The 26645-nt window shown below is 36.0% G+C and overlaps 1 protein-coding gene across 1 annotated transcript in view; it reads right to left on the reverse strand.

Annotated features, from left to right (window-relative positions):
- LOC150103061 (uncharacterized) overlaps positions 1-26645 on the reverse strand; it is a 234394-nt gene that overhangs the window by 29408 nt on the left and 178341 nt on the right. The window contains exons 12-14 of the mRNA XM_090398078.1: positions 8041-9459; positions 7778-7784; positions 7017-7204 (exon numbers count right to left, since the gene is read on the reverse strand). Coding sequence (XP_090254204.1) covers positions 7017-7204; positions 7778-7784; positions 8041-9459 — 1614 coding nt within the window. The remainder of the gene's footprint in view (positions 1-7016; positions 7205-7777; positions 7785-8040; positions 9460-26645) is intronic.

The raw sequence follows: 26645 nt of genomic DNA on the forward strand, positions 1-26645 counted from the left end.
GTAAAATTTACATCATTACTAACTTCCTATCTACAATTTTCCTCTAAATCAATCTGTTACATGTGAAGACTCCAACATTGTCAGATCTTATACTTCTATCTTCTAAAGCACTTTTTACTGTATCAATCCACCTATATTTCAGTCTTCCTCTGGGTCTTTTTCCTGCCAACCTGGCAGAGAACACTTGTTTTGCTAATCTTTCATCTCCCATTCTGTTTCAGTGACCATACCACCTGAGATTAGCTCTGCTAACACTCCTGGATGCTTATAACGTTAAGTTCTTTCCTAATTTTCTCGTTTGTTGGAACATTGTGTTGGAAAACAAGGAGAAATCCAACAGTTATTTGCTTTTATTATTAGCTTTCTATTTTCTCCAAATTTTGCGAAAATATTTTTGTATGTCTGACAATCATTTCCTACTCTGCTATTTATGTCCAGTTCCGCATTCTGATATTTGTCCACATCACTACATGATATTGCCTGCATACAAGAAGAAGGTGTTACATCTAGGTGTTAAAAGTGTTATTTGTACTCCCTAAAGATTTCTCACTGACTGAGACGAAATATTGGAAGCATTAAAATTAGTTTTTAACCCTTTCCTAATGCTGTCAATACTCCATTAAACCTCGGACATGATGTCCTTTCAGCACTTAAACCTTAACACGTATATATTCATCTTCTGAATAGCACTGCAATGCTCTTGTCGTGTTGGTATCAACTGACAATTTTTTTAACCACTGTTTTAATTCTAAGAATGTGTTTTGCAGTTTCTCCGTTGCTAATCTAGGTAGGGGAGGGAGGGAGAGAGAGAGAGCCATTATTGAGTATCGTCTGTATATAGGGGTGTTTTGGTGTAAAATTTATTAGATGTAAAATTTTCACCTAAGGACATCTTCAGTATGATAAGAATGTAAGTAAGACAACTGACAGTCAGTAAATTCCCACTTAAAAAATTAATTAATTAATATAAGATAATAATCAGGAATTTACATAAGATTGATATATAATATTCCCCATGACCAAACCAAACACCAGATCTGTTTTAGTTCGGTCAGTGTAGAAAGGTCTCACAGTGTTCTCCTTGTATAACCATTCCACGAGGTATCTACTTTCATGTAGAATAGGGGGTTCTTTGAAACCTTAAAGGCAAATCTGCCTTTATGAAAAATGGCTTTAATGAGTCTTTCATCAAGAAAGCCTTTAACAACTTCAGGCTACCTGTCTCTAGATCTGAAGATATCTCGCAGATTCCAGTTTAGTATATCAAAGGAATTTCTTAATGTATTGCTAAGTTCTAAGCCTTCTTAATATTGCAGTATCCTTTTGTCCTGTCAGAAACAAGCTTTCGTCACTCAGCTTTCCAGGTGCCTCTGAGATCTATAGCCATCTGTTGTGAGGAACATAAATCATATATCCAATATCTTGAACCTGAGCAGTTTGAGTTAGTAAAACAGAACTTGCTATCTCAATTAACCATAGGGCTTTCTTCTATGGAGGAGCCTGGACAGAAGCCTAACCTATAAATGGCACATCACCAATCTGTCCAACAAAATTAAAACGAGAAACAATATCATTTCAAGGCTTGCTGGAACAACCCGGGGGTTGTGGTGCAGAAGGTTGTCTGCACTAGCCCTCGCATTCTCTGCAGCAGAATATTGTGCCCCTGTCTGAGAAAGAAGTGCACACACTAACATTATAGACACCCAGCTAAACTCTACCATGCGCACAATTAGTGGGACAGTGAGAAGCACCCATCTCCTGGCTGCCTGTCCTATCTAACATTGCTCCACCAAACATACAAAGAAGTCAAGCCTCGATTAAAGAATTTAATAAAGCAATGAGCAACCCACTCCTGACCCTGCACCAGTCTCTCATAAATCCACCTACTCTTTGCCTAAAATCTAGAAAGCCTCTCTGGTCCATGGACGAACTCTCTTCAGCTGCCCTGCCATCAACACCTGACATGTGGAGAGAATACTGGTCCAACAATCTCCCAACAAATGGCTTCCTGGTAGAAGATCCATGTGCTCTCTGCAGTCTGGTTTTGCTCTTCCTAGGAAGATTTGGCCATCAAACAGGATCAGAACTAACCAGGGCAGATGTGGCTACCTACTACATAAATGGGGCTGTTAGACCACCCTTATTGTGATTGTTCTCCCATGGCCCAGACGATTACTCATATTGTGAACGACTGCCCAAGGTACCAATTTCACAGTGTTGGGCTACAGGACATCCACAAGGTAACGAATGAGGCCTTGGATTGGCTTTCCAGACTGGACATTGACCTGTAGTTATTCTGTATTCCTTTTGCTATAAGAATAAATAAATAAATATGGGAGAAAATTAAGCTTTTACACAAAAGTAGATTCCTTGTATAGAATGGTTATACAAGGTCTTTCTACCAACTGAAAAACAGATCTGATGTTTAAGAGATCTAATATTTTCCATAAAGGGGATAACCAATATGGAAATATTACATTTTGTAAAAATATTTTTTAATTGGAAATTTATTGACCACTTATACTGCAGTGGCACTTTTAAAAATTAAAAAGTAAAGGCATCTTCAGTACTTATTGTACTGAAGATGCCTTTTCATACTAAGGTGAAAATTTTACTTCTAATAAATTCACTTTGCATAAGTTTAAATTTCCATTTTTAATTTTTACATTCAACCATTTACATTCAGTTAATTCTCATAGAAAGGCTTATACATTAGCTATTCAAAACTATTATTTTCTGAGGAAATTATAATGTATATTATAATTTCCTCAGAAATTATAACTGAATATTATAACTTTAATTAATACTTCTGACATTCTGGTGAAGTCAAATTGCCATCATCAGGATTGGTTGGTTGGTTGGTTGGTTTATGATTTATTGGTACAAAAACAACAAGGGTCGTACTGCACCTAGCAAAGGCTGCAGCAGTATAGAAGGTCAATGGTTATAACAATACATAAATAGTCAAAGATAAATGAGTAAATAATGTGTGTGTACAAAAATTAAGCTAAGCAATGCAGTATTTACATAAATAAAATTACAGCAGTACATAAATAGTGAAACATAAATGAGCAAATAATATGTATGTACAAAAATTAAGTTAAGAAATCTACATATAATTAAAATTACAGTCAAATGTGTTTGTGTAAAGGTTAAAAACATTATGCATCTGTCTGATTCTGATAACATCTGCCTGAGTGTAATGGCTTGGCTAGATAGGTCAAAATTTCTTACTCTCATGGCACTCCACCAGAATATGACAAATAGTAAGCTGCCTGTTGCATTTTACTACACACAGGTGGGTCATCAGCCCTCAATAAATAAGAATGTGTAAGATGACTGTGACCTATGCCGAGCCTAGCAAGAACAATTTCCTCTCTTTTCTTTCTACATTGACTAGAATGCCAATGCTTAATTTCAGGCTTAGTGTCATAATTTGTTTGTCATTGCTTCCTGTCATGATGACTGCAATTAGCTTTGATCTCATAAAGTGTCTAAGTCTGTATATGGTACTGTCAAACAGTATATGGAGAAAGTATGCTCTGATCTAGCAGCTGGTCTCATTTCCCTTAATTCAATGTGGATGGGAATCTAGCATAATCCAGCATCAAATTCTTCTTTTAAAATGGTCTCCATACTTTTACATACCTGTAGTGTTCTTTGCTTATTGGTTTTATTGCTGTGTTAATTACTATGTTTATGTTTCCCATGTATTCCTAACAGTCTTGCGAGTGACCAGAAAATGCAATAGAATAGAAGCAGCACTCTGTAACAATTCCATTCTCACTTCATATAACTGTCTGTTCTTTATGTGTATCCACTCTGATGATGTGATGAGATACTTATCACAAAATATAATATAAGTTTTGTATTATTATTATTGTATAGGTATCTCCTTGGAGTCCAAAACTCATCACAGAGAAGACCCAGACTATCCACACAATCTATCATACCTCTCCTTGAACCCATTAACTGATTCTACTCTCGATGCAAAAAATCTAGTTTTAACCCCCACACACACACCCCAACCACACCTTTATTCAACTTCCAGGGATGACCCCTTGTTCTGGTCTCTCTAGCCAGAACAATGGGTCATAGGGTACAATCCACAGATACTAACAGATACTACTCACCAGTAAATCTTCTCCTCATCCCCAAGAAACCCAGCAGACCAGACCTGAGAACAGTAATCCAGATGTAGGCATATCAAGGCTTTATAAAGTGGAATAACGACTTCCTTATCTCTACATGTTAGTGTGTTCTTCAATAGCCAAATAAATAAATTAAATACATTAATTTTTCTTTATGTAATTTACATGTAGTCAGCTCATCAGAATTTGTCATTTTCCTTACACAACTTTACTACAAATTACTATGGATTATAATACAGCACTTAAAATTGAATCTGTGATCATAACAAACAATCAAACAATAGGATCCCGCTTATCAAAATTCTTCTCCACATCAGATTGTTGATAGTACTATCTATCTATCTTCGATTTATAAATTTCGATACCAAACCTCTCACGTGCTCAACACAAATCACTTCAACTGAATTTATCAAATCTTTAGATAATAACTCAACCATCTCCTGCTTACCCCCCACCCCAAACCATGCAAATCATCCCAAGTGACATTATTTCCACAATTCATTTCCTTTTACATTCGCATACATGCTACCTTTATTATTTATTATTATAATTTCCTAATATTGGGAATGCAGAAAGGTGAAAGTATTTGTGTGTGTGTGTGTGTGTGTGTGTGTGTGTGTGTGTGTGTGTGTGTGTGTGTGTGTGTGTGTGTGTGTGTGTGTGTGTGTGTGTGTGTGTTTTGCATAATTTTTATTTTAAAGACTGCATTTATAAAGATTCATTATTTAAATGTCTTTCTAAGCACAATTATTATTTTCTTTTTCTAGAATAAATTGGATTCCAGGGTGTCAACTGAGGAGATGAAGTGTGACAAACATGTCCAAGGCCATGAGACCAACAGAGAAAACACCAATATATCTAAACTTGACAAACATATGCAAACACTGTCAAGAGCATATTTTTCAAAATTCTCCATGTTAGTAAAGTGGGAAGTGATATCACTAAGATCCCAAGAGGCACCTAAAAAAATTACCCACCCAAACATCATATGTCCACAGTTTTACTATCCATACTGGTTACTTCACTTGAACAAACAAGATGTACAAAACAGAGGATATTCATCTATGCATTCTTCCTCTCACCTTCCTGGAACATTATTCTACATGGAGGTTCCCAAAGCACTCGGTAGAGAATGCCCTCCACTTCACATGAAGCGCATGATCTGCACTTCAGTTTAAAACTTAAATCTGACCAATTCCTTTGCATCGACTCTATGCACAACAATACAATCTTATACTGTATTATGATGATGTCTTTGTGATAGAGAAGAAATAATGGAATACTTGAATTATTCCATTAAATCTACAAGCATGGTAATGTATTTTTATAATTTTTCTCAATATGAAAATTTGATAATGCCTTTGATTAAAAAGACCTGGATTTGAATCCTGTCTAGGGTGCATGAAATCTTTATCAGGGCTTTTCAACTGAAGGTGAGTTAGCCAATTTCTTATAGAGGTGGCAAGGTTTTTTCTCCCAGAAATTCAGGTTTTTCATCCTACAAAACAGGCAGGCAAGCAAGCACACATGCACACACAACTGACAGCCATAATAAACTATGCAGATAGGATTAATCACCTTATCAGAGCACTAATCTGGTTACCAAGAAGACAAGTTATTTGGCTGTGATGAACCACCAAACCTAAAACACACATGGGAAGATGATGAAAATGAAAAAGTGTCAACAATTAATCTAAAAAAAAAAAACATTTTTTAAATACAACATCCAGTGGATGTGGTGTTTGCACACCACGGCACTTAACTGCACGAAGGAAGACTTCTTGGTTTGGAATCTAGTCAGCGACTAGAGGAAATTTTTCTAAGCCTTTTTTCGACCAGTTCCCGAGTTAATCAATCTCTGGCATAGGCAAGCAGATTTTTTCTCCCGGAAACTCGGGTTTTTCGTCCCATAAACTCAAGAAAATCGACTGTAGAACCCACATTATTTCACGCATTAAATACAAGTGTTAGGAACCACGAGATGGCGGCACTTGTTGAGCCGTCTCTCTCTTCACTGCGTGCTGCTTAATTAGTGATAGCCTTGGGCCAGCTATCTCTGATTGGGTACCAGTGGAGATTGAACTGCCCACTCAGTCTCCAAAAAGTTAGATAGGGCTAAAAATGGCCTCGCCTATGCCCTATATACAGGAATAAAAAGGCATTAGCTGATTTTTGTTTTTGACTCTCACAAGGTTGTAAAAGCTATAGTACATTACTACCATAGGTGAGCCAAGATCCTATTATTTAAAAAATATTTTTATTATTTTTTTGCATAATCCACAATTCTGCTCTAGAGACCAACCATGAAAACTTTTTTGAGCCACTTCAGTCCTCCAAATAAGTGTGGTGGTCTCTTACCTATAAATTCCTATTCCTGAGGGAACAGAAAACTAAAGAAATGTACAATACTCTCATTACCGACAAGAGAGTTTTAAGCTCATGTTGTTCTTAAGCAAAGGAAAACTATATCAAAATATTTTCAACTTCTCTTCTAGTTCTTTAAAAAACAGTCTTAAAAAAATGTTGGAAGTTTATTTTTCACTTGGTTAGAGTATAATAAATTTAGTTTAATCCTTTATCCAAGTGTGAGCAAACAAAGTTTGCGCCTGAAAGTATCTTCAGGACTGGGGTAAGGTGATACAACACCACGGCAACTCGTTGCAAAGGTGTAGCAAGCGACCAACACTCCTGTCCCAGTATCTCCTATAATGCAAAACACATCTCCTTGCAGATATGTCTAATGTTATGCATTAAGGGAAGGGCCACTATCCTCATATAAGTTAAAATACAAATTTTTTTTTAATAGTTATTAACACATGTTTAAATTCATAAATAAAAGGGTAAAAATATAAAAAGCATGTTTACCTTTCCAACCATTGTGCTGAAGGTATCCATTGTAATTCTGCCTTTCTGATTTGCAATTGCTTTGAATTCTGTCTGAGGAATCTTTATGTTCATCACTATTATACTTTTTAACACCATTTAGCAGAATTTCATGTGATGACCTTCCATTATATCGATTCCTATCTGATTTGTATTTATTCTGGGAATTTCTGTGCTTATATGGTAAATGATCATCAAACTTCAAGTCATGGTGCTTGTAGCTGGGCCGCTTGTGCTAGTGGCCCTTCCCTTAATGCATAACATTAGACATATCCGCAAGGAGATGTGTTTTGCATTATAGGAGATACTGGGACAGGAGTGTTAGTAGCTTGCTACACCTTTGCAACGATTTGTCCTGGTGTTGTATCACCTTACCCCAGTCCTGAAGATACTTTCAGGTGCAAACTTTGTTTGCTCACACTTGGATAAAGGATTAAACTAAATTTATTATAGTCTTAAAAAAAGTAAATAAATAAAAATTTTCTATAAAAATAGATTATATTTGCACTGTATAATGGAATTACAAGACTTTAATGGCCTGATTATCTCATCAAATTCCTGACATACCCTCAGGGGATGTACAGGATCTTATGATAGCACTACATGAAAAATTACATCATTATGGCCTGATTATTAACCGCTAACCATATGAAATTAGTTCTGTTCTGTCTACTACTAACATACTACTGAATATCAGCAGAAAAGTCGTATGGGTCGATCAGCAATCACAATATTAACATTACACATAAGCTAAGACACAGAGCATGAGAATAATTCAAAGAAATAATAATAATAAAAAAAAAAAAAAAAAAGATATGGATCAGACCAATTACATAATTTGTCTATTTTGAGAAGTTGAAATTAAAGGAAAATTAAATTGATTTGAAGAACATTCTCATCCACATCAATAATCCTCATATAAGTTAAAATACAAAATTTTTTTTAAGTTATTAACACATGTTTAAATTCATAAATAAAAGGGTAAAAATATAAAAAGCATGTTTACCTTTCCAACCATTGTGCTGAAGGTATCCATTGTAATTCTGCCTTTCTGATTTGCAATTGCTTTGAATTCTGTCTGAGGAATCTTTATGTTCATCACTATTATACTTTTTAACACCATTTAGCAGAATTTCATGTGATGACCTTCCATTATATCGATTCCTATCTGATTTGTATTTATTCTGGGAATTTCTGTGCTTATATGGTAAATGATCATCAAACTTCAAGTCATGGTGTTTGTAGCTGGGCCACTTGTGCTTCCACTGTGGCACATCCCTTCTACTGTTTGTAGCATACATTTTCTGAAATTCATTTTCTGCACTTTTCCATCCAGTACAAGATTTAGTTTTGTGTTCAGATGCATAATTATCAGTATAATGATGGTGGGAATAATGGATTGTGTTGAAGTCATTTTCTTCACTATGATAATGAAGATCCCTTTGGGATCCACTCTCTCTGTAATGTAGGTAGCGGCTTTCTTTCGAACTACAGCATTCATCATAAGCACTAGCACTGCCATTACATAGTTTCTCATCATACCTGTTATAATGCTTATCTGAATTGACAGTTTTGTTTGAAGAGTTAATATCTGAAATAAGTCTCTTTCTTTCTGAAGGAATTGCTCCAAGACAGCTATTCTTTAAGCACCTATCTGTATTTGTTGATCTAACAAACTCTTGTCCTGAAGATAAGCTATCTTTAATTCTGTAATGTGTGCTGCTATATGACTTTGAAGATATTACGGAACTGTCTTTGGAACTAGAAAAGGACTTTGTATTCACAAAGGAGGCAGCATTGTGACAAAATTCTTGGGTTTTTTTGCAAGAAGTCAAACAGTTATTTGAATCTCCTTGAGGAATGGAATCAATACCATTATCTAAAGCATATCTTTCTGGTGATGAAAGAGATGAGGATGAAGATGATGATGAAACAGTTCCTTGACTACTATAGTCCTTTTCTGTTGCACCACTAAAATCTTCCCTTCCATTATCGCCACCTTCTTCCCTTGCAATCCCTGAATTGGAGAAGGTAGAAGAGTCTGAAGGATAAGGCACATGAGCAGTATCTGAGTTTGTTACATCACTAATTTCACCTATGTTGCACTGTGAATTACAATTATCTACACCTCGCAACCAAACTATAGTATAACCTTTATCTTTTCTTTGAGCAGTCTGTTGATGCCAGCTACACACACCTGTGCCACTATCCTGGGAAAGAGAAATTTTCTGCTGAGGTGAAGTTCCATTTGACAACGAACTGGAATGGCAAAAACCATTATTTAGTGTTTGAGCATAAGGAAGTTTGTCATGGCTATCACAAACATACTGGGAAACAGAAACATGACCTACTGCATCTGCTGGTTCCAAATGTCCATTTGGAAGCTTGGAAGTAGTTGCTATTACTGAATGATCTGTTGCATGCTCTAAGGGATAAAAAAAAGTTTCTTTCAACATTGTACTTATACATATAAAATTTAGTACCAAACTAAGCACAATTCCTTCAATAGTATTCAATACACGTACACTAATCTACCCATTTATCCAACCTTGAAAACAACAATCCTTCAATAACTGATCCTTGCATGTCAACTAACTTCTGGTATAGCACCATGTAATTGTACTTCAATTACCCAACCCTTCAAATGTCAAAACAAATCACCTTCCCAATGGGGGTCAGATAAATAGTTGATTACTATATATATATATATATATATATATATATATATATATATATATATATATATATATATATATATATATAATTTCATACTGTATTCAAAATAGTTACAAACATTTATTAACTGTCATCTTTCACAATTATACTTATAAATTTAAGTCACTATATTGTGAATTGCAAATATATGAAACTTTTTCTTAACATCACAACAAGAAACAATACAGTTAGGTAGTTTTACAAGAAATAAACACTTTCACAGAGTAAAGAGGCAGAGTGCATGAAAGAAGAGAAGCCAACTTCGTTGTATGTAAGTGGGCTATGTAGACGTTAGCCACTTCCTGTTTGACTTTTCTTTTTTTTTAAATACATTTAGAGAAAATTGAAAGAAAGATGGATGTCATTTCAGCTAAACAACACACAGTAGGCTCATGACATCTGATCCCTCAACTGCAGGGAGCAGGATCAGCCATTTGAAATAACTGGATTCAAGATGAGGAGATCTGATGTTCAAATAAAGTAGAATACAAGTAATAAATACAGAAAAGTGAAATAATTTTCAGGCTTTTCTGATATTAAGGAAAGATTAGACACTCACATAATCAGTAAAACTCCAAATTATGATTTCATAATGAAATTTTCAACTTTAGATGTTAGGTAGGCATTCAAATGTTCATATAATTGATAAAGCTACAAATAATAGCGAATGGAACCATCAATTTTCATACATTATGCAAGTTTGTAAAAAGGTCTGATTAACATACTCTATAAATAGAAAAGGCCCAGAGATTGTGAAAGAAAGTGATTAGGCAGCATTTAACAGAGTTCTCCCTCTTATACACTGCCATTCAAAAGCTAAGGAAGAACTACATTTTTATCTGTATGTAAAAAAATGTTCCTAACTAAAGGCAAATGTGGACATAAATTTATTGCCAGCATGCTAATAAACTATATTACACAAAAAATGTGTTCTAAATTGTGTACAAATTAAATTAAATTGCAATATACGTTTTTGGCAAAAGTTACAATTTTCTAAGGACGGAGTTAAGGAATTACGGTATTTACAGCTCTTGTAATGTACAGTCCTTACAGAAAATTATGTGCAGAGACATTTCAGTATGGAATATGTCCACTCTGGATTGTAATACAGCTTTCACAATGTCGTACCAGGCTTAGTACCAAGTGATTCAGGAGCTCTTCAGGCAAACTGGTCCACTCCTCCTTCAGAGCAAAGATAAGGCCTTATTTGTTTTCTGGAGGGGAATTTTGAGCAGCAATGTATCCCCCTATTGTGCTCTATGGGGATGAGATCTGAGGAGCGTGCAGGCCACTCAACCCAATTAATATCCATGGTCTCCAAGAAGTATCTTCTCTGCTGCTCATGTATGATGTGGCATTGTTTTTTGCCTACAGCACCACAGAACAATCAAATATGATGTTAAAGAACTTCATTGCAATATCATTCACCAGTCACAGTCCCTTTTTCCAGCACTTGTAACTCAAGCATAATGCTTCCCTACACAATGACCCAGCACTGTCGTGTCTATTCTTTTCAAGAACGTTCTTGTTATGGTAAGTAGTGCTACTTTCACTCCAGATCAAGTGTCATCTAGAATCAGAGGAAAGACTAAAACGACTGTCATCTGTAGATTACATTAGTTCATTGGTGTCTTGTCCAATTTTTATGGATATAACACCACTGAAAATGTGCTCTACGACGAGCTGTGGATAAATGGTTAGAGGCCTTCAGGCTTATATTACCATATAAGCCTATTTGTTGCAGATGTTATGCCACAGTTTGTCAAGATATCCGTATACCTGTGCTTGAATGGGGCCAATTTGACCTGCCATGGTGCATCAATTATGCCTTGCTGTTATAACCAAAAACCTGTCTTCATGCTCTGTGGTAGAACGAGGCTGACCTTTTAACAAAGGTCTGGAAAATATTCCATTGGTTTGAAAAAGTGCCTAGAACCTGGATACAATGCTATGAGAGATTCCAAAATCTCTGGCAATAAATATTGCTGTGAAGCAAATTACTGTGAAGGCCACAGTAATTCTGTGGCCTTCACGATTTCCAATAATTCTTCCCTGCATGAAGGCATCTAGATAACAGCTTTGAGACATTATAAGACATCAAAGTTTGCAACTTTATTCCTTCATGAAAAGAACTACCTTCACACACAATTTGATTAGCACAGCCCTCTGCCTTTTATCCTGTTGAGTTATTACCACATGACCCCCTTTGTGGGCGATTCAAAAATTTGAATGTATACTCACTTTCTACTCGAAATCGTCAGTTATACAAATTGCCACAATTTGATTTGTCTGAATTTGCAGTTGTAATCTTCAGAAATACAATTCACAAGCACTCCATCTATCATCATAGATGGAGTGTTTCATAGACCATTCACCATTTTGTCAGCATCACCGGATCCTCTCCTTAGGTTTGGGACTCCGGTGTAGGAAGAATCAAGGATTTTTACGGTGAAATTTGATGTTTACTTCTCAAATGTGTCATCAGTTCAGAAGCAAAATAATCCCTACAGCAGAGCAGGATACTGATGAAGCTAAAGATGTGTTTATACCAGGAAAGACTGGAGGTAAATAGAAATACAATTTTATTAATACAGACCAGTTTACAATAAAAACATTTATTAAAACCTACCAGTTTCGCCAGCAAACTGTCTGGCTTTTTCAAGGCATTATGGAGATATGAAAGCTATATAAAATGACCAAAAATGTATAATTTAAACTGGAGGTAAATATTAATGCAAGAAACAATATCATTAAAAAAAAAAGTTACAAGGTGAGAGTGGACCCCCCCCCCCTTACAAGAAACAAAATACTGTTTAAGTAGGATTGAAACGGACTAAATTGTCTATCCTGCTCACAAGTGCATGCAATGCAGATCAGCTTAAGATGTTTATCGTTGAAGGTGATCTTGATTTTTTTTTTTTTAAATATAAATCCCACACACAAGAGGTAAGACCTATAACACGATTGAGCCACACATGAGCAAGTGATAAAACAGGAGAAGGAATCTGGTAACATGTTTCTTGAAGAGTTGAAGGTTAAATTCACTAGAGGGAAAACAGTTCCAAAGGAGAGAGGTATGTGGAATGAAGCAGCTGCATGTGTTCATACATGATTAAAGGAAAGTGAAAAAATGGTGGTGGTCCATTCCCAGCATCCATGGAAAAATGCCTATAGAAAAGACACTGCAGAAACAATGCATCTATGGCAAAATAATTGGAGAAGTTAATGACAAGATTATCAATAGCTCTCTTCTGGAAAGAATCAAGCATTGTGATGGAGGTATTTGGTATGCCACACCAAATGTGAAAATTTATATATTTGTACTGCCATGTTAGGACCTAAACAGAAGAATACCAAGCTTTTTGGAAGATGAAGAGTGAAGAGAAAACGATCTTCTTTTGAAAAGTGGAACGTTATCAAACGTGATGAGAGTGCTGCAATGTGCTTTGATAGCATTAAAATTCACTAAATTATCTTCATCCTACTTGAGAATGGCTAGAAAATCTTACAGCTTGAATCATCTGATCCCTACAAGGGTTTGGATGATAAAAAGGAATGGAGTGAACTGTAGTGTGTTGTAATCAGCAAAACTATGAATAGGACTGAGCATTGATGAAAGATCACTGATGTATAACAAGGATGGCAGGAACTGGTGATCACCAATTAACCGATGGGTCTCCAGGAAGTGAAGAAGAAGATGGTTGTTTCGATGAACTCCATCACTTACAAGTGTAATGAGATGAGAGTAATGGGACAACAGTTTTGAAGGCTGGTTTTCATCTCCCTTTTTTAGGAACAGGCTGAATAAAAGCTTGCTTCCATGTTTCTATCAATCCTCTCTTTTATGCTTATTGACCAACTTTTGCAACCCACAAACACTCCACCTATCATAGGAGCATTTCACAGACCACACACAATCTTGGTGACTGAATTCTCTCCTCCACTTCCTCATCCCCAAGAAACACAGGTGGTCAGACTTGAGCACAGTAATCTACACATATCAAGGTCTTATAGAGAGGAATGATAACTTTCTTATCTCTGCTTGTCAGTGTGTTCTTCAATAATCAATGAGCTACCTTGAGTACCTTAGTAATATGCCCTTTGAACTTCAGCTATATATCTACCTCCACTCCCAAATTCCTAGCTCCATCAATTTCCTGGACTAGAGTTCCATCAATGTGGTACATGGCTTGTAATCTTTTTATCCCAAAATGCATAGCTTTACACTTTTCCACATGAAACTAGCACCTATTATTTTGCCCATATTGTCTGCTTATTTAAATCTTTCTACAAACTCTCCACACCTTAATTATTACTCTACCCAATTTTGCACCAGCAGCTGATAAAATATTGTCCTTCAAATCAAATCAAATCACATCACATCACTCATGTACAAAGTATAAACAAGCTATATATACAAAAAAGTATATAAAAAGCATTGTCTTGCTTCAATTCTGTCTTAATACCAAAAGGTTCAGATTTAATTCCATTAGCCAACACATGTTTCTAAGCAGACTAAATAGTCCAACATTATATGGCATCCAAGAATGTCTCATTTTGTGCTGGAGAGAAGTTTGCTATAATTGTTAGCTTATGTTGGATCCTTTCTTGGTCTTGGGATAATGATGGCAATTGACTTAGGCCAAGACTTTAGAAACTCTTCCTCTGAAAGTATTCTGTTATCCTTTCAGACAAGTATAATTATTTATTTCGTATCCAAACAAGTAGTGAGTGGTACAACATGATTTACAACAAATTAGGATACATTAGAATGAGATCAGCTTAGATTTGGTAGACGAATTATACAGGGAATAATAATTAAATATGAAAAAAAGGAAACTATACATAACTTATATACAATAAACATGGTCAGATTTCCTCCAGTATCTTGCACAATCAACTACTCTTTCTGTGCAGGATATAACGTCCTCTTTTGCACAAGGCGATGGAAGAAAGGGACAAGAAAGAAGGTGTTCCATGAACTGGGTTGTCCCACACTCACAATTGTCTGGGCCAGTGAGGTAGCCCCATTCGATGAGGTTTTATTTGCAGCGTCCTGTCGTCCAGCGTCTGTTTAGGCTTTTCCAAGTATTCCAGTCTATGTGAGCACCACGTGGAAGATGTTCGGCTGTTGGAATACCAGTATTATTTTCAGGATATAGTGCAAGCTATTGTTGAGGTCTTGTCTCTGGGAGGTTTTTAGGTGGTTCAACAGTTGTCAGGAAGCTATGTTGGGATCTTAGTCTTTGGGGCACTGCGGTCCGGCCGAACAGTGGGTGGCGTTCATCAATCATTTGTTTGCTCCTTTCATCAGCTGAGAATGCAGATCTTCGAATTGAGGGGGATGCAATACCAGCCAAAGTATACCGGTCTTTTAGTGGTGTTGGTTTCAGACATCGTGTAATTAAGCAGCAGCTTTCATTCAATGCTGGATCAAGTTTTTCAGCATGGCAGGATCTGGACCATACCGGGCAGGCATATTCAGCAGAAGAATAGCAAAGGACCAAGGCAGAAGATCTCGATGTGCTAGGGTCTGCACCTCATTTGGAGGAAGTGAGCTTTCTTAGTATGTTGTTTCTTGCATTCACTTTTGCCTTTGTTTTTTCTATGTGGATTTTATGTGAGAGGGTGCGATCGAGAGTCACACCAAAGTAGATTGTTTTCCAGGAGCCTTCCCAAGAAATCTGTAGCTTCCTTATTGTTAAGGTGGAAAAGGCCAGTCTGGGTTTTCAAGGGGTTTGGTTTTTTGATTGCTGGTATAGTATGTGGTTAGACTATTTAAGGCAAGTAAGGAGAACATGGTTCTGTGAAGACAGTGCAAATATAAGTTGCCCACTCCTGAAGATACTTCAGGTGCAAACTTTATGTGCTTACACTTGGATAAAGGATTAAACCAAGAATATAATTTCTTGGCATCTTTAATTTATAGTATAACCAAGTGAAAAAACTTTCAACAGTGACAAGATGAAGTAAACTGGATCCAAGATTGTTTTTGACTCTAATATCTAATATAGCATGCTTTTCCACCAAGGTTTTGGATACACTAAAAATTGAGATGATTTTTTGGAATTGCAGCTGTTGCTCCTGGACTATACAATTTGTTATATACTGCACTAATAGGTGTTTGACTGCTTCAAGATTCAATTTTGCAAAATAAAAAAAAAGTGTTCCAGTCAGCCTGGCCCATTTCCCACATGGGCATTCATATAGGAGAACATGGTTCTGTGAAGACAGTGCAAATAACAGGTGAACATACATGGAAGTGGTCAAAACGACAGGTGGACATACATGGAAGTGGTCAAAAGGACCACTTCTGCATGTTTTCTTTGGTGTCCCACATGAGCAGTGGAAAAATGGCAGGGGAAGAGAGCAGACTGAAAGATATATTGCAGAATATGAGAAGGTAGATGAATGGGATATGGATAGGTGAATTGCTACTGCTTCCAGAGCAGTATTAACCTCCCTACCGGCTAGGACGTCTATAGACGTCCGACTAAATCTGGATATGTTTCAGCCAACCTGTTTATAGAACCTGGATAAGAAGTGCAATTTGACTGTCATGTCCATTAGAAGGTGTGATAAACCCTCATGCTGAAGAGAACGGTTAATCGGATTATCTCCCGTTCTTAGCTGCCTCTCAGTTGCCTATAACATGAAACGGACTTGCTTGTTCCATGCTGGTTAAGTGGATTTTAGTTATATAGGATAGACTAAAAATAGAGAAATTATTTATATTTTTGTTTTCTCTTTTTATTGTACAATACAATTTTAATTTCTGGACAAAATAAAGGTCTTGCATAATTTCTAAACTTAAATATTGCCTTACCTTGGAGAACCAATTTAATTTTTTATTTTTTTGCGCTAATTTTTTTCTAATCGCTTACTAGACAAAAGATTTTTCTTTGTTCTCGAAGAAATTAATTCACGATAATTATTTGAAATATTCTTTTAAAAAAAGAAAAGAAAAGAAAACCGGCTGTCGACGTTCCAGATTATATTATTTTTATTTTTGTACAAAACCATCGAAATCGAATAATACTTCACACATTTCCATTAGGACACACTTGAGCAACTTTGCTTTATAGAGAATAACTTGAAATTCTTTAATCATATTACTATATTTTTCTTCATGTTGTATAGTAATCTGTACTTTCGCTTTCTTGGTTTCCTTGTATAATTGGTCATTACAAAATGAAATTAACAGTTATGATTTAAATTTATATTTTCTGCATAATTCAGATATTTTATTCTGCAATTTTTAAAGTAAGCGATACATTTGCTTATTTTTATCATTCAAAATATGTACATCAAATGTGAAATTTCATTTCCATATTTTTACAATAGAATTGAACTTTATTTCGCCTCTGATAGTTTAACCCCCCCCCCCCCCCCGTTGCATTACTATCACACACCCAAAAACTGTTATGAAACATAGGTACAGTTTTTATTTAATTCGTTATTTTTCTCTAGTAATTGTTTCACATAACTTTAATTTTTCGATACTGAAACTATGTGGTGATTATTATAAATTAGCAAATTATAAATCAGACAATATACATATTTCCTGATTATTATAAATCAGGAAATTATGTGATATTCGGATATAGGTGAAATTAATATTTAAAATCACTGTCATCCTTCAAATGCAATATCGGAATAAATAAAGTGGAAAACCCGAAGTTTCGAAATACATTGGTCTACAGACTGGATTCTGAACACGCCAATGTTTCGTGATGTTATTACTGGAAAACAATTCAGTCTCATCATGAAGTATTTGCATTTTCAGAATAATGAGGAATACGATCAGGCAACACATCCTTGCCCAGTCCTCAACAAAATTTATGATTTTCTGATGAAAATCCATCAGAAATGTAGATCACTCTACATTGCTGAGAGAGACTTGAGTATCGATGAAAGCCTTATGCCATTCAAAGGTAGACTGAAATGTAAGCAGTATATTCCCAAAAAGAAAGCGAAGTATGGAGTAAAATTTTTTATGCTTTGCGAATCGGAAAGTGAATATCTTTGGGATTTCAAACCTTATACGGGAAAGCAAACTGTAATCGAGCATGATAAATATTCGGATCTCCCCTTGTCGATGCGTGCAGTAATGCAGTTACTAGACCCTTTACTGGGGAAAGGTTACTGCATTATAATGGATAATTACTATATATATGTGTCCTGAACTCGCTGATTTGCTTTTACAGCATCGTACAGATAGTTATGGTACTGTAAATGCAAAAAGGCGAGATATGCCTCCAGATCTGGCTTCAGTAAAGCTAACGAAGGGGGAAATCCGAACTTATCAGTGAGGGAAAGTCTTTGCACTACGTTGGAAAGACAAAAAAGATGTTTTTCTGCTGTCTTCCCTGCACAATCCATCAACGGAATCTGTGGAAAAGCATAGTTTGAAGAAAGAAAAACCCATTGCTGTGTGTGCATACAACGACACTATGGGTGGAGTCGACAGGTGCGATCAGCAGCAATCATTCTACTCTGTAATGAGGAAACAGCAAAAAAATATTACAAAAAAGTGTTTGGACATGTATTAGATTTTGTTATTTGGAACAGTTTCCTCCTGCACAAGAAAAAATGTTTGTCTACCATAACATATCTAGAATACAGAATAGAAATTGCGAAAGCATTGCTGCATGCACATGCACCTTCTTCAGCAAGCAGAAAAACAGAAAATCCTGCCAGACATCTTAGGTTGAACGCTGCTAATTCCAACCATTATCCCGAAAATCTACCACCAACGGCTAATAAAAATAAACCTGCACGGAAATATTATGTATGTAATAAAAAAAATATCAGAAAGGAAACAAAAATCTGGTGCCCTGAATGTAAAACTGCTTTGTGTGTTTACCCTTGCTTCAAGGTGTTCCACGCTGTTCAAGAATGTTAAATTCTGAACAGTTTGAAATAAAAAATGTTTGTTTTCAAGACCATCAAAACAGTCCTTTTCAGGACTACAAATATTGATAGAGGGATACCAGAATGCACTGTTTCCTTTTCATCTTGAAGGCTAATTTTTAAGTTCTTTTTATGACACAGAGAAACTGGAAAGAGTATTCCAGGTAAAGTATTTCATCAAAACAATAAAAAATAATGAAATAAAATCTATCCTGTATATATATAAAATAAGCCTTTTTATGTATGTTTATCGAAACGTTTTGAAACTCAGGGGCTACCCTGAGTGTCGAGTCATCAGAATTCAGGGGCGGAACCCCCTTTCGAGTTATCTCAATTGAAGGTGAACTGGCCTACCATACCGGAACATGGGGGGTTGGGCATAGCCCCCCCTAGTTAATAAATGAAATATATAAATAATAACGGGAACATTTTCACCTTGCCAACACTCAACATTAATGTGATATGGGTTCCAAATTTCTTGTTTCGGAGATATATATATATATATATATATATATATATTACAAAGTTTTGTAATAAAAATTTCTGCTACAATGAAGTTTGGCAGAATCAACAATATTATTACTACCTTATTTCTGTTTCTCGTGTGGGAGAAAAATGGTAAAATGTCACTCTTATAATTATATGAGATGTTGTAATGGCAAAAATAGTAAGAAAAAAGTCATTTGCACTTTCTCTTCAAAACACAAAGAAAGAACATTGTAAATTCAGCCAGTTGAAAAGAAAATACTAGATATTTTTCTCCTGTTATCTGATTTTTTTTCTTGTAGTACAAAGAAGAAATCACTGCATATAACATGAAGTCTGGAGGAGGGAAAAAATCTGGAAATTGGTTACATTATAACGAATAGAGAAATCATGTCAGAAAAATTATTCACGTAAGATTCTAATCTCAGCAGACATAACATTTTCTTCTAGATTACATGTCTAAAGTAACTGAACCTTTGCTACTATTTTACAATAAAATGAATGGGTATGTTCCCCAAGTGATTTACGTTTGTAACAGCTGTCTTGCGAACGATTTATGAAATAAATTATCTGAAATATCCGCAGATTGACTAGGTCTATACCCCCCCCCCCTAAAAAAAGATTATGAAACGCATATGCACCTTTTCTTTGAAAATAATTCAAATCCTCTTTTTCAAGATAATTGTATGATTTCATTTCTAATTTTTGATAATAAAAGTGAAACTGATCATTATAAATTAAGCAATTATTTTGGCATAAATAATGTATAAGCATGTAAACGAAATGTCAGTATTTCTGTTAGGATATAGGTAATCAACAATCGAAAAGGAAACAAGACATTCTTGACATATTCTGCACTACAGCCTGAGGCAATTTAGTGCGACTTTATTCTCCCCTTTCTTCTCAATACCACCGAGAGTAATAAGCCTTCAATTTTTCCTCCAGCTAAGAGGATATTACCAAATATTTATAAGACATAGATTATTTCAGAAATAGCTTCCAGCAACAGAAGTAATATTTAGATTTTTTTTAAAAAACAAACAAAAATAATATTACTGAACTTTCGTTTGTGTGGTATGCATATAAACAATTTTGCATGGTGAAAATATAGCATATTATTTCTAAAATTTCACATAATTTCAGCGGACAGTAGAACAGCTGGTTTTAGATTGCAAATAAATAGAACAGAATTAGAAGCTTCACAGTACAATCTGATTGCCGTATATCTTTTTTCAAAATGGTAAAATGAAGTAATTGATTTTGAATACTGTCTAGAAAAGCTTTCAAACCTGTATAGAAATTTAGAGTAGTTATGCAATTCAGTTCCAGGAGAGGATAAGGAGGGGGAAGCATTAGAAAATCTTCAAAATGAGCAAAAATTTTGAATCATTCCGTATATGATATTTTTCACATTATATTTTCAACATATCTACAAGGATATGCATTAGATATCATCGTAATATGCATAATACAAATAAATAAATAAATGACGAAGGCAAAGAATCACTGCTAAAATATTATTGGATATAAATTTTTGATACCAAAAAGACACACAATCGGAAACCGAGTAATGCAATTTAGCATTTTAACATTTTTTTTTATTTTGTCTTTATGAATAACAAAAAATCGTTTCTAAAACTGAAATGTCATGATCCATATATCTATTTGGTTAGAAACGAAAGCAAAAGGACATATTTATTTCAATAAATATTATTTAAAAATATAAATATTTGACATAATATTTTCAAAGCAAACATTTGAAAATTCTGAAATTCGAAAAAAAATTATTCAATTATTATACGTAAAGTGAAAGAACAGTCAGTGTAACTCTTCCGGTGCACTGATTTGTAGAATAAAATACACCAAATTTACTATCACTAAATAGATTCATTGCAAAAGTTGATCAGTGGTCATTTCAGGATTGATTTTTTTCGCATATGTGAAGTTCGTTTCAATTTTTAGAAAGACACAATAAATCATTTTAGAGGCAAAAAGGTCATTATGTTGGAGGTTTAATGGATTTTTTACAACACTCAAAAAGAATTAAAATAGAATTTAATACTTCCTATATTTCGTCCTAGTCACTAGGACATCTACGGGGATTACAAAGACAATTAATGTAACATGCACACAAAAACTTACAATACTAAGCCCAACCACGTGGGTGACAATAAAGTCCTATCTAGGTGGAGCGCCCTCTAAGGGCAGTAGTAGGTAGCCTGGAATGTAAGGTGGGACCTCTGGTGATGACTGTTTCCCAAATCTTCGGAAGCTTAATGCAACCGTATTTGTTAAGATTTGGTTGGTTTCTGAGAGCTGCTGCTGCTTCTAAGAAAAGTCTCTCTTTCTTGAATTTGCTGTGGTGGAGCATGGTGGTTTTCTTCCATGATACTCTGTGGGTGGTGTCCAAAACATGGTCAGCCAAGCCTGAATGGCCATAGTTGTGTTTAACGATGTACGACTTGTGTTCCTCCAGGCGGATGGATGCTGATCTGCCTGTCTGTCCAAAGTACGCAAGCTTACAGGAACAGGGTACTTGGTAAACTCCAGGCAGAGAGAGAGGAGGGAGCTGATCTTTCGTAGAACGGATAAGGGTAGCCAGTTTGCGGTAAGGCTTATATGCTGTGTGTAGGTTATACTTTTTTAGTATCTTGGCTATTTTTTCCGAAGTGCCACGGATGTAGGGTATGGTGATGGCATTTTTAAATTCTTGTTGACGAGAGGGACGGGGAATGGGGGAGGAATTGATTATTTTTTTGATACTGTGTTCACTGTAGCCATTGGAGAGGAAAGTTCTGTGTATGTGGTTAAGCTCAGTAGTGAGGGCGGTTCCACTGGAACAAAGATTGTGGGCTCTCTTGGTAAGTTTTAATGATGCCATATTATTATGAGGGGTGGTGGTGGGAGAGTTTGTGAATGTATCTGCCTGTGTGTGTGGGTTTTCTGTATACAGTGAAGGCAAGTGTATCATTAGGCAGGCGCATGACTAAGGTGTCTAAGAAGGGTAAACAATTGTTCTTTTCCTTTTCCATAGTAAACTGGATTCTTGGATGTAGGCTATTGAGATGACCGAGGAAGGAGTCTAACGTGTCTGGGCCATGAGGCCAAATAGAGAACACATCATCTACATATCTTAGCCAGATAGAAGCTTTGAGTGGGGCTGAGTCTATGGCTCGTTTTTCGAAATCTTCCATATAGAAATTGGCAAGGGGGGGTGAGCCCATGGCGGTTCCCTCTATCTGCTTGTAGATTTTGTTATTCCAAGCGAAATACCCAGAGTTGATGGCGAAGGAAAAGAGATCTAAGATATCAGAGGGAAAAACGTTTTCTAAGAGAGATAAAGTGTCAATTAAGGGAATATTGGTAAACAAGGAGGAGATATCAAAGCTTACTAATATGTCTGTATTATTCAAGGTTAAATTTTCTGTGAGGGCTTTAAAGTGAGTCGAGTTTTTTATATAGGAAGCTGAATTTCCGGTGAGGGGGAGACAGAGAGTTGGCCAGCTGTTTAGACAGTCTGTAACAAGGTGCATTGGTGGCATCTACTATAGGCCTGAGTGGGGAATTAGGTTTGTGGATTTTTGGTAAACCGTATATTCGGAGGGGACGGGAGCGGAAAGGTTTAAGTTTTTTCGTGACGTCGGGGGGCCAGGAGGTTACTTTTTTAAGTAAGATTTTTAATTTCTTAACTTGCGTTTTTGTGGGGTCGTATTCTAGCGGGATGTAGGTAGCGCGATCGCGGAGGATAATGTTCATTTTACGATTGTATTCGCTGGTATTAAGGACGACTGTGGCATTACCTTTATTCGCTCTGGTGATGACGATACTTTTTTCTTTGCGTAGTTTCTGGAGAGCCATGCGTTGGGAATAAGATAAGTTACTTTTTGGAGGCGAAGAGTGAACGAGGATGTTGGCTACGTCGAGTCTGATGTTGTTGGCTACCTCCGATGGTAAGCGACCGATCCCCCGTTCGACGTTAACCATTACATTGAGCCCCGGCACTTCTTTCGGGGCGACGGCAAAATTACAGCCGAGGCAAAGGGCGCTGACGGCATCATCATTGAGCCTTTTGGATGAGAGGTTTATTACTGTCTGGAGCGGTTGAATTTGTGGTTTGTCTTTAACCAGGTTGTTGTATTTCTTGACGTGTTTGTTTTTTATTTTCTGAAATTCTCTCTGTGCAGAAGTTTCCGAAATGTCAGAGAGAATCGACCAAAGTTCAGGGTTAAGAACGGTGGAGAGCTCCGCATGTAAGGAGCCAATGGCGGCGTTCGTCACTGCGAGGGCGGCACGAGTAGAGGCAATTTGCTCGCGTAGTAATGCTAAGCTGGCACGTTTGTATATCCGGAGTGCTTTTTTGGAATGGAAATTGATCTTCATTTTAACACATTTCGGTATCACTCTTGTATCCCGACATCTTTTTAAAAAGGCCAGCCTATTTAGTTGTCTAGATAGTCGTAGTTTTGACTTACCGTATTGCTTGGATTTGCGTGCTAACTCTTCTCCATGGATGATTAGAATTCTTGTGTAGAGGCAGAAATAAGCCTCTACACAAGACTACACAAGAGGCAAAAAGGTCAAATAACTTAGTACATAAATGACATTCTAAGCAGCACAATAGACGTAAAGACAGGGGGACACAAAGGTCACTCAGCAACAATCCACTAATGGCTATAGAATAGCCGTAACGAGATTAACGGCGGAGGAAGGTAATGGCATGATTAAAGGTAGAATGCCGACGAAGTTTTGATCCATGAAAACAGCTAGGGAGAGCTGACTATATCATCCACACCAGCTGGTTGGGAGGTTAAGCTGGACCTGCTGGAAAGAAGGATAAATGCCAAGTAGGATAGCTATGCCATCCTACTTGGCAAAATTAAAATCATTTTAAATATGTTTCCTGTAGACAGACAGAAAAAACAGAACGGCTTGTATTTTTCTGCTGCAGCAGAATCTCGATATACACTCATACCTCTCTATACGGCATTTTGCTATAACGACCTTGTGTAATTGTGGCTAAGTTTCGATTTACGGCCTACAATTTTTTGATATACAGTCAAAAAGTCGGGAAATCCCCTGTGTACATCTTTTGTCATGTGTTCTAGGCCGGCTGCACCGCTCCGCACAGGAATGCTACTTGCGCCGTCTTGTAGTCGTGCAATCTTCGCGTAGCACATAATTCGTACATTTGATAAGGAACAACAAGAGCCAGTTGTTTGCCGACAATTAACTCAAAGGATTTATCAAATGTGCTTACTCATTTCGAACAAAGAATAAACATCCTACTTCAAAATGATCCTAATGAAGAACACAGCTCCAAAGTTTCTCGCAACATTAACACAGTTATTAACTGCTACAAAGAATTGCAAAAAAAAAAAAAAAGAGAAAAGGGAAGCAATACGACAAATGTTGGATAAATTTTTTAAACCGGGCCTCAGACAACAACAGATGGTGACATTAACAAAGTGATGTCATGCAATTCATCATCAGACTGATTTGAAAATTAAAAAAAAAAAAAAAACGTTCATTTGTTATTTGTGTTTTATTTCATTTTATTTTATTAGTATGTATTATAGAATTATATTTTTGTTTTTATTAATAACTAATGTAAACGATATTTTAAATGAAAAAAAAAAAACATTTTCAACCAGAAACCCAATGATTTTCTATTTTTTTTTTATAAAATTGGAACGGATCTTACTGAATTTATACGGCTTTATATGGAAATAAATGATTCATTATACAGCATTTCGCTTTGCGGATTTTCATGAACATATCTCGGCAATATAATGAGGTATGGGTGTAATGGATATTTTGGTGAAACTTATGACAGTTCCACCATAAAAATTTTTTTATTGTTTTGGCTTTGTAGACTTGTCCAATTTCTGGGAGGCTGAGGGGGGGGGCTCACCTTTATCAGGTTATATTTATCAACTGATTTTTAGGAAGTATGGACAGTCAGTGTACATCTCTTCCTCTAAAAAAATGTTCGATACATCATCTAATATGTCAAGATCATTTAGTTAGTTTAATTTACTTCCAGTGGATACCAAAGTATCATTTTTTCTTTAATAGTTTATCTTTTAGTAATATCCTGTCATATTTTTTTGACAAGTGGATTCTCATTAAATAAAGCCATTTTTGGAGTTGTTTCAGGAGTGAAATCATACGATGCATGACTGATGTGCTCCAAAGAGAAGTGCTCGATATTATTTAGAGCTGCTGTCAATATTTTCTTAATTGCCATCTTCTCAGCATAAGAGGATTTCAGCACAGGTGTGGTGGTGGTTAACTTCCCTTTTTGCATCCTGATGATATATTTTGTTCTGCTTTAATCTTTTGTATTCCTCTTTCATCTTTCCACTGCTGACATGCACAGGTGTAGGCTGGATGATCTCTCTGACAGTTGATACATTTAGTGTTGGAACAAAATTTATTATCATGCTCTTTGCTGTCACAACATGCTGACATTTAAAGCATCCCAGGGGATTAGGAATGCACAGCCTAACAGGGCAGTTGAGATGCTCTTCATTAACAGATGCTGGAGGTCTAGGTATATCGAAAGTCATGAAGATATGCCTGGTCGGAACCAGATAAACATCCCTATGTATCAGAATGTACCTTGTTGCTCTTTAATCATTAAGCTCTGAATCTATCTCATCAGGAACAATCAAGGAGATTCCATTCTGATATCACTTCTCTAGAAAAGTTTAGAATTTTATGAGGTGTTACTAAAAAGTGGAGATCTGAACAGCAGAGCAGGAAATGAATCCCACCAGGCATATAGGAACATTTTAGGAAAATTTGGAGAAAAGAGCAAAGCTAATAATAATGGTATTTACTGGACTTCTGCTCAGGACACAGACTAGTCATTAACACCATGTTTCGAAACATAGATATGCACAAGAAAAAAAATGAAACAAATTAAAAATGAGAACCAAACCTTGGGGTCTAAGTGGCAAAATCTGAATATGACATTGACTGATTCAGCTAGGGAAATATGTGTGAAGTTGTCTGCAAGGATAGAAAAATAAGTACACCATAGTGGACACAAGAAGTTTAAGAAGCAGTCCTGGAAAAGAAGAAAACAAACAAAAATTTCCTGGCAAATAAGTTGGAAGATGCCCTAAAAGAATACAGATAAAAATATAAGAGAGCTATGCTATGTGTAGCTAAACAAAAGTTATGGGAAGACTTTGGCAGGAGTATGGAAAATAAATATGAGGAGAATGGCAAAATGTTTTAGAGGCTATTGAAAAACTCAGAAATGGAGGAAAGAGTACACTAAAGGGAATCAAAAATGAGCAAGGTGACATGAAGACTGAAAATAAGGATATCCTAGTTGTCTGAAGTAATTAGTTTGAAAGACTAATTACTTCAGACAACTGTTAAATGAACTAAGCAATGACTGAGCTGTACTAGAAAATTTTCAAGAGGAATGCAAAGAGGAGTACATATCAAAGCAGCTGGAATAGATGATAACTAACCAAAATGCTT

Source organism: Typopeltis vanoorti, chromosome 9 (assembly GCF_054136105.1).
Source record: "Typopeltis vanoorti isolate ZY-2024b chromosome 9, IOZ_Tvanoo_1.0, whole genome shotgun sequence".
Taxonomy (NCBI): Eukaryota; Metazoa; Arthropoda; class Arachnida; order Uropygi; family Thelyphonidae; genus Typopeltis; species Typopeltis vanoorti.